Source organism: Carassius gibelio, chromosome B3, assembly GCF_023724105.1.
Source record: "Carassius gibelio isolate Cgi1373 ecotype wild population from Czech Republic chromosome B3, carGib1.2-hapl.c, whole genome shotgun sequence".
Classification (NCBI taxonomy): domain Eukaryota; kingdom Metazoa; phylum Chordata; class Actinopteri; order Cypriniformes; family Cyprinidae; genus Carassius; species Carassius gibelio.
In genome coordinates, this window is record NC_068398.1 from 32,171,344 (window position 1) to 32,179,050 (window position 7,707).

General features: G+C 36.5%; 1 protein-coding gene across 1 annotated transcript; it reads left to right on the forward strand.

Annotated features, from left to right (window-relative positions):
- Positions 1 to 984: 984 nt before the first annotated feature.
- LOC127953164 (5-hydroxytryptamine receptor 3B-like) lies at positions 985 to 6,937 on the forward strand. The gene is made up of 6 exons (XM_052552145.1): positions 985 to 1,094; positions 1,727 to 1,908; positions 2,431 to 2,475; positions 2,568 to 2,677; positions 6,475 to 6,647; positions 6,762 to 6,937. Exons 1-6 carry the CDS (start codon positions 1,055 to 1,057, stop codon positions 6,935 to 6,937), a joined length of 726 nt encoding a protein of 241 aa, XP_052408105.1. The 5' UTR covers positions 985 to 1,054.
- Positions 6,938 to 7,707: the final 770 nt, after the last annotated feature.

Below are 7,707 nucleotides of genomic sequence, written 5' to 3' on the forward strand. Positions count from 1 at the left end.
AATTAAAACATGTAATGCATTCTGGGTAATATTTGCTGTTTTTGATAAAGTAGCCGACTGCAATATAACTATGAATTATCAGTATTTAGTGTCGACACTCTGAGGCTACACCCTAATCACACCCCACACACTTATTCACTATTCCTGCATGAGTTTAGTAATAAAAACCACCTGACAGAGAGAATCCAGACACTCATGAACACCTGCTGTTAACAAGCAGAACCACAGAAGAAAAGAAGAACAAAAGCAATATGACTGAAAATAAAAGACAGGAAATCTCTCAAAATCTCAGCAACATTACTAGCTTCAAACAACACCACTTTTTCTATAGGTGAATAAATGCAGTCAATCAGACTGCTACATGATGATGTATAATCTTCAATAGCTAATCTACATCATAATAAGATTTGTGTTCTTTGTTTAATGTTACACAAAAAAACAAAACAAAAAAACAACAACTAAACCTTAAAGGCCAGTAGCCCAATCAAATTAAACACTGTTCAACATAATAGTAACCAAACATTTTCAATAGAACATCATGATCTTTCTAAATTTCTCACTGAGAGCTTATTTAGCTCCAGCAGAAATATCTAGGGGTGCCTTTCCCAGAGCCAACTATGGTCGCAAGTTCTTTTGTTGTCAATAGAATTCAGTAGAACCGGTGAATACATTTAGCTGCTGTTGCTTTTGGGAAACACACCCCTAGTAATGCATTAAGCTGGTAATGCTGTTTGTGGAGATGTTTAATCCTCTGCTCTGCTGGGTTCTTGAAGTTTTTTTCCTGCCCATTATACATAAAAAGAAACATTAATGTAGAACTGTAATGCAATCAACAAAACTTCATGAATCATGCAATACATGAATAATAATCTGTACATTTAAGGGTGAAGTATTGGTGATGCTTGGAACTGGATTTTTTTATTTTGTTTTGGACCACACCACTGATTGGTTGGGGGTTTGATCACTTACTTACAGTGTATAAATATGACCAAATGACTGACATCTGTTCAAGAGAGAACTCTAATCCTGCAGCAGAAGTGTTTCAGTGTTGATCATGTCTCTGCACTGGTTAATGTTTTTTCTTGCCTCAATGGGTAAGTGAATATATATTTATTTATTTTAAATGATAATAGTTTACAATAAGGTTCACAAGTTAACAATAATGCATTGGCCATCACAAATGACAACAATGAACAACATTTTTACAACATTTGTTAATACACATAATGCTAATTTATATATATTGTTCATAAATACCTATATTGTGCTTTCTTTTGTAATGCTAACAATGTATTAGTAAATGTAGAAATTAACAGTAGCTTATTGTTATTCCATGTTAGCTTTTACTTTGTGAACACATTTTGAAACTTTACAAACTTTACAAACAATGCATGTTTTTTTTTACCACTATAAATGAGGTTTTTACTATTACAGTTGTTTATCAATGTTGTTCACTCAGATACAAAAGAATTACCGAGTAATAAGTAATAATAATAATAGTAGTAATATGAATGGTTGCAATCCACTCATAAATGCATACATGTTACATTTCAACACTAGATTAAATATAGACTGGTGAGTTAGATCTGTTTTATTTATATTCAGAGTAACTTCTTTAACAAGGAAATAGTCTATGTTTTAGTTTGTGTTTGTATAAATGTGGCAAGAGTATGAAATATAGAGGGATGAATATTTAAAAGAGTGCCTGAATTTCTCATATGCACAGGGTTGGTGTCTGATGCTGATCACTGCAACAACACAGAGTATGATACAGTTAAATATAAACTATTCACACATCTCGGCTTGGACAAGAATGACTATCAGATTACCAGAATGTGGCCCTTGATATTCTTGCCCCATCTTGCCATAATTTATGTGGACCTGTATGTGACCTCCATCATAGAAGTGGTAAGATTACAGCATGATTTATCTTCTCACTGGGTCATTATGTACGGAGCCACGTGCATGACATGCAAGAAAAAGTAAATAAATTGTGCGTGCGATTTACTAATTAATTCCCTCCATGTACTAAAACATGCACATGATTAAATTAAATTAAATTAAATTAAATGTATGCATTTAGCAGACTCTTTTATCCAAAGAAACTTACAGTGCATTCAGGCTATCAAATTTTTACCTATCACTATTACTATTGCGTTCCCTCGATTTACTATTGTGTTCCCTCGATTTGCTAAATCGTGAGCACGATTTAATAAATCGAGGGAATGAATTAGTAAATTGTGAGCACAATTAAAAAATTCGAGTGAACGCATTAGTAATCATGTGCAAGTTTTAGTACATTGAGGGAACAAATTAGTAATTAGCTAATTTAGCCTACTATTTTTTCTTGCATGTCATGTGTGGGGCTCCGTAAATATGAGATGTCAAATAGTTGTAATATTATCATTCAATTCTTTTTTTAATCTGCAGAATGAAAAAGACCAGAGCCTCACGACACAAGTCAAAATTATAACTGTATGTGTTTTAAAAATATATTTTTTTTCGTTGTACTCAATTTACATAATTATTTGTCTTATAATCATTCTAAATGTCATGCTACTTTTTAGGCCTGGCCAAATTCAAATATGCAGTGGAATAAATCATTGTTTTGTGAAATGGAGACATGTGTAGCCCCTAAAAATCTGTTTTGGACTCCAGACATTGGTATAATAGAAAGGTAAAAAACAAACTACTTTTTTATTTGGGTTTTTGTTCTTTTAGTGATAGTTCAGAAACTTTAGTGATAGTTCAGACTGCAAAATGACAGAATAAGGGTAATGGCAAACAAAAACGACAAAACGGATTCATAAGCTTTTTTTCTTCAACTCCAATCCTTAAGACTAATTGTTTAAATTATAATTTTGTCATTTATAAAATCGGATATGTTTGTTCAGACAAAGACCACAATCAAATCTCTTTTATATCAAAATACAAATATTACAAATACATATACAAATACATATCTGGTCTTTCATCATGTTCTCTAAAGGTCAGCACTCCACACACACACATTTTTTTTTCTTTTTCTTTTTTATTGTTTGCAGAAGGTTTTTAAAATGTCCTTATGTTGGGAGAAAATGTTCTTAGAACATTTCTGGAACATCCTTTAAACATTTTAAATGACAACTAACTACAAATTAAGGTTATGTGTTACTTTAAAAGAACATCCTTGGAACGTGGGAAAGCTTTATAGCCTGCTCCATAGTTATTGTTAGAAGAAAACACTTTTAAAACAATGTTCATGAAATTACCACATATTGTCATTAGTATTTGATGAATTTTCTCATAATGTAACAGAAAACATTCTTTGAATGTCTTTTAAATATTAAGTATTGCTAAGTTTCTTAAGTTTGGATGTTGCACAGTGGAATCCCCTGTGTTTAATGAACACTGCTAAGTTATGTTTCCACACTACAGAGTGTTAAAATAACACTGAAGCACTAAAGGAAAGCGGAACCAACATTTTAAGTCACCATTGTGTGGTGATCAGTGGATACCAGACATGGCTTGTCTGTAAGCCTCACCAAAAAATTACCCAAAAGATAGAACTTTGTATAAATTGAATAAATATTAAGCTGTAAATTTGTTCAGTGGTCTGCAACAAATATTTTCAGATTATTATTTATTTATTTATTTTTGTTAATATTTATTCATGGAGTGTGCGGGATATATTAAAATGTATTGCAACCTTCGGCAGGCATGTAAAATCAAGTGGGGCAGCCGTGCCAGTGCCCTCCTGAACTTTTAACTTTTTCCTTAGTTTAATTCCTCTACAACCTGTAACATACTAAATCAGCATTTGAAGACTATATTAAGACAATAATTCTATGTGTGTGTACTTCGAGGCTGTCAATTAGCATGCTGCCCACAGGCTGAATAATGCAAGGACATTAGCTCTCTGCCAAAAGTGTGTGCGCATATGTTCAACGATTACACTATAAATACCATGCTAAACATGGACAAAGATTCAAAAATTAAGTTGTACGTTTGAAGGAGTATTTCTGTTCCAAAAATACTACTTCCGGTTTGTCATAAGTTTCTGAAAGTTTTTTTCGAGTATGGCTCTGTGTGACGTTAGATGGAGCGGAATTTCCTTATATGGGTGCTAAGGCACTTCTGCCGGAAGAGCGCGCGCTCCCGTATAGCAGGCTGAGCACAGACATTCACTGATCAGAGCGAGAGCGTCGCGAAATGTCACAAAAGGAGTGTGTTTTTGGTTGCCAGGGCAAGACAAACCTGCACAGATTACCAAAAAATAAAAAAAACAGCATTAAGGGACCAGTGGATGGAGTTTTTACAGAGCATCAACAGAGTTGTGCAAGTGTTTGTGTTTATTCCCTGCATTTCGAAGATGATTGTTTTACAAACATGGCTCAGTTTGACGCCGGATTTGCACATGGTTTATTTCTTAAGGATAATGCAGTCCCAACGAAAAAGGGTCACGATCGTGTGTTGGAACTGCATGCGGTGATTAAAACTGCTTCAAATATCTCTGTGTTGTTAACTTAGCTATCAGCGCGTATGCACATCAAGTAAACAACATGCGATGTTGCCATCACACTGCACTTTGCACATTAGGGGTCACGATCAGATCACGATCGGCCGATCGTTAATGCGCATCTCGTCAGTAAAGCCGGTTCTCTAATCAGCGGTTAATTCCATCAGGTGCGTGCTTCTCTATTAACAACTGCTCTGTGTAGTAACAGCTGCTCTATGTGAAATCACGCACCTGATGGAATTAACCGTTGATTAGAGAACCGGCTTTACGGACGAGATGCGCATAACGATCGGAGTGATCGGAGCACCCCTATTCCACATAGTGATTGGAGCACCCCTATTCTACATGTACAGCTAAAAAAAAAAAAAAAAAAAAGGCGACAAAGTGGAACTTAGTCATTTTCCAAAACCGCTAAGCAAATATATACAGTTTCAGTACATACCACATAGAGAAGCCTTTGCTGATGCTGCTCTTGTTAAATTTCAGCCTCTGGATCTGATTCTGGATCATAAAGATACGTTGAATCTGACTGTTAGCCATGGTTTGTTTTGGATGGTTTTCTCTTCACGGTAATGTCACAGCTTCCAAACGCTCTCAACGCAAAAGCCTACTGGCGCTCGTGATTCTTTAGCTCCGCCCACACGTCACGCCTCAAGCCGGTCGTGTTTTTCTGGGAAAAATCAGTACAGACTATCTTTCACTTATGAATATAATAAAACTAAAGACTTTTTGGAGCTATGAAGGATGCAGTACTACTCTATAGGTACTCAAGATTAACAGGAGATTGAGTGAAAACGAGCATTTCACCCCCCCTTTAAGTGAATTTGACTGTTAGTGCATGTCATATATGATTTTTTTTACTACACAGATCAGCAAAGCATTTTTTTTACATTATTATTCATGTTATTTTTTACATATTATTAGTAAGAAAAGCATGAAGTGGTTTTCTAGGATATCGTTAAGACAATTGCAGAAATATTCTGTATATGAAATTGGGACATGGTTCACGCCAGCACACAAAACTCATTTGTGGCTTCCAGCATACATTGCAGCATTAATAACTTATGCAGCTAGATTAATGTACTATTTATTCTGTAATATTCTTTGTCACCATTTTTTAGGTTTGTAAGAGTGTTGATATATCTCAACTTTTGTGGTTATTGCATTTTTGGAAAATCTCTTATTATTACAAATGGTTTTTTGTGCATTATGATTGATGTATGATTTATTTTTATAAATGTTGCTACTTTTTTATTAAGCCAGTCACAAAAAAGTTATTGTGTTTCTCTCGTTGTTTCTCTTTCCTTCAGTGCATCTTCTTGTTAACAGTAGGCGTTCCATCTCTAATGCTCAGTCAGCACTTATACCTCATTAACTTCAGTACTGCTTCAATGTTATTGTAACACTCTGTAGGGTGGACACAGATGAACACTGAGCTGGGGATTTTGCTGTGAATTACAGCTCTGTAATCTGATTTGTTAGTAAAAATGATAATTTGATGACTAATGCTGTTAAAATTACACATCAACACGATGGAGCATGAGCACTACCTATGACACCAACAAAATCTTACTTTTTACCTTTCTATTAATTCCAGGTAAACACCAGAATGACCTTCTTTAATTATGTAACACAGGGATGTCCTATCCTTCTGGATAACCAGTGCCCATTTTCTATAGCAAAACATCTTTCTAGTTATCCTGAAGAGTGTCCTCCACCTACAGTAGGCCTACAGTAGAATTGTAATGTAATTACGTATGATACCACAGGCCCTGAAAAAGAATGGTTCAGATGTATTAAACTGCAACTGCGGATAAACTATGCATGATGATGACCTACTGTACCAGGAACAGGATTGGACACCCTGATATTACATGATCTTGCTTGCAACTTACTTTTGATTTGATTTAAATACATGCTGTCTCCAGTCATCATGTCTTTATTAATCAGTGTTACATTTTATTTTATCCATTTAGCATCAAGACAGATTTTGGAACAAAGGAGTCTCCTTATGTGAGGTTAATCCATATTGGCATTATAGCCTCATCTGACATTTTAGCTCTGACCACGGCTTGTAGGATGGATCTCTACAGGTTTCCGTTCGACAGCCACACATGCAATATAACACTGCAATCTACAGCACATTCAAGTACATCTGAAACCTATCAATCAGTTTTGACAAACAAACACAGGATAACATGGTTTATTCTTCTAAACTATTTTACTTCAATATAAAATAAAATTTTAATGTCTGTTCACATAGGTCAGGAGATTACAATTGATAAATTCAGTGGTGCAACATGGGTGACCATTGAGTCAAAGAAGACCTTTCACACCCAGGGAGAGTGGGAGCTCATCAGTATAAATGTGACTAAATCTGTTGCCAAGATTATTGGGCTGATAGAAATGGATCAACTAATATATCAGGTAAACTGCTGAGAGCATGGGTTGCAAACCAGTACTAATAACATGATAAAAACAAAAACCACTGTAACTGTAACTGAGGACATAAATTACAAGTTCTTTCATGAAACTCTAAATGGTGCAGGCTGATGGGTTCTTAACGTAACGTCTCGGTTATGTATTGTAACCCTTGTTCCCTGAAGGAGGGAATGGAGATGCCACGGTCTCAAAATGGAACTCGGCCTTCCATGGTTCTCACGGCTTCAATATGAAGGCCTGGCGACTGAAGTTCCACCGCGTACAGCTGCCTAGGGTGATTGAGGATCTCAAAAGGGTCTACAGTACAGACACTCTGGAGCAGTTTAAGCAAGCCGACACTAACCGGGGCCTCTAAGTGCCACTACCCGTTTGAGGTGGGAACACAGGACGATACCGGCTATACATGAAGGCTATAGAACCTAGCAAACGTGTTAGGGGTCGCCCGGCCCGCAGCTCTACAAATATCTGTCAGCGAGGTGCCACAGGCCAGCGCCCAGGAGGATGCAACACTTCTAGTTGAGTGAGTTCGCAACCTGACGGGGCCTAAGGAACCTGATGATGAGGTCATGCTTACCCAAAGACTTCCCATTCAGGGGGTCATGGTACGCAGCAATAGTGGCAACCTGAACTTTGAGGGTGGAGGGAGACAAACTTCTCGGGACTCGGCCATAAAGCCAGTGTTGGAGCGGTCCGAATCCAACTCCATACAGAGAGAAGAGATTCTCTGCCTTGGCGAGAGTTTTGGCAGAGGGTGCGTTAGTAGGGCC

Coding starts and splice junctions, on each gene's coding strand:
- LOC127953164 (XM_052552145.1), top strand. CDS start 1,055: ATGTCTCTGCACTGGTTAATGTTTTTTCTTGCCTCAATGG. Junction 2,476..2,567: donor CACAAGTCAAAATTATAACT/GTATGTGTTTTA, acceptor GCTACTTTTTAG/GCCTGGCCAAATTCAAATAT. Junction 2,678..6,474: donor GACATTGGTATAATAGAAAG/GTAAAAAACAAA, acceptor TTATCCATTTAG/CATCAAGACAGATTTTGGAA.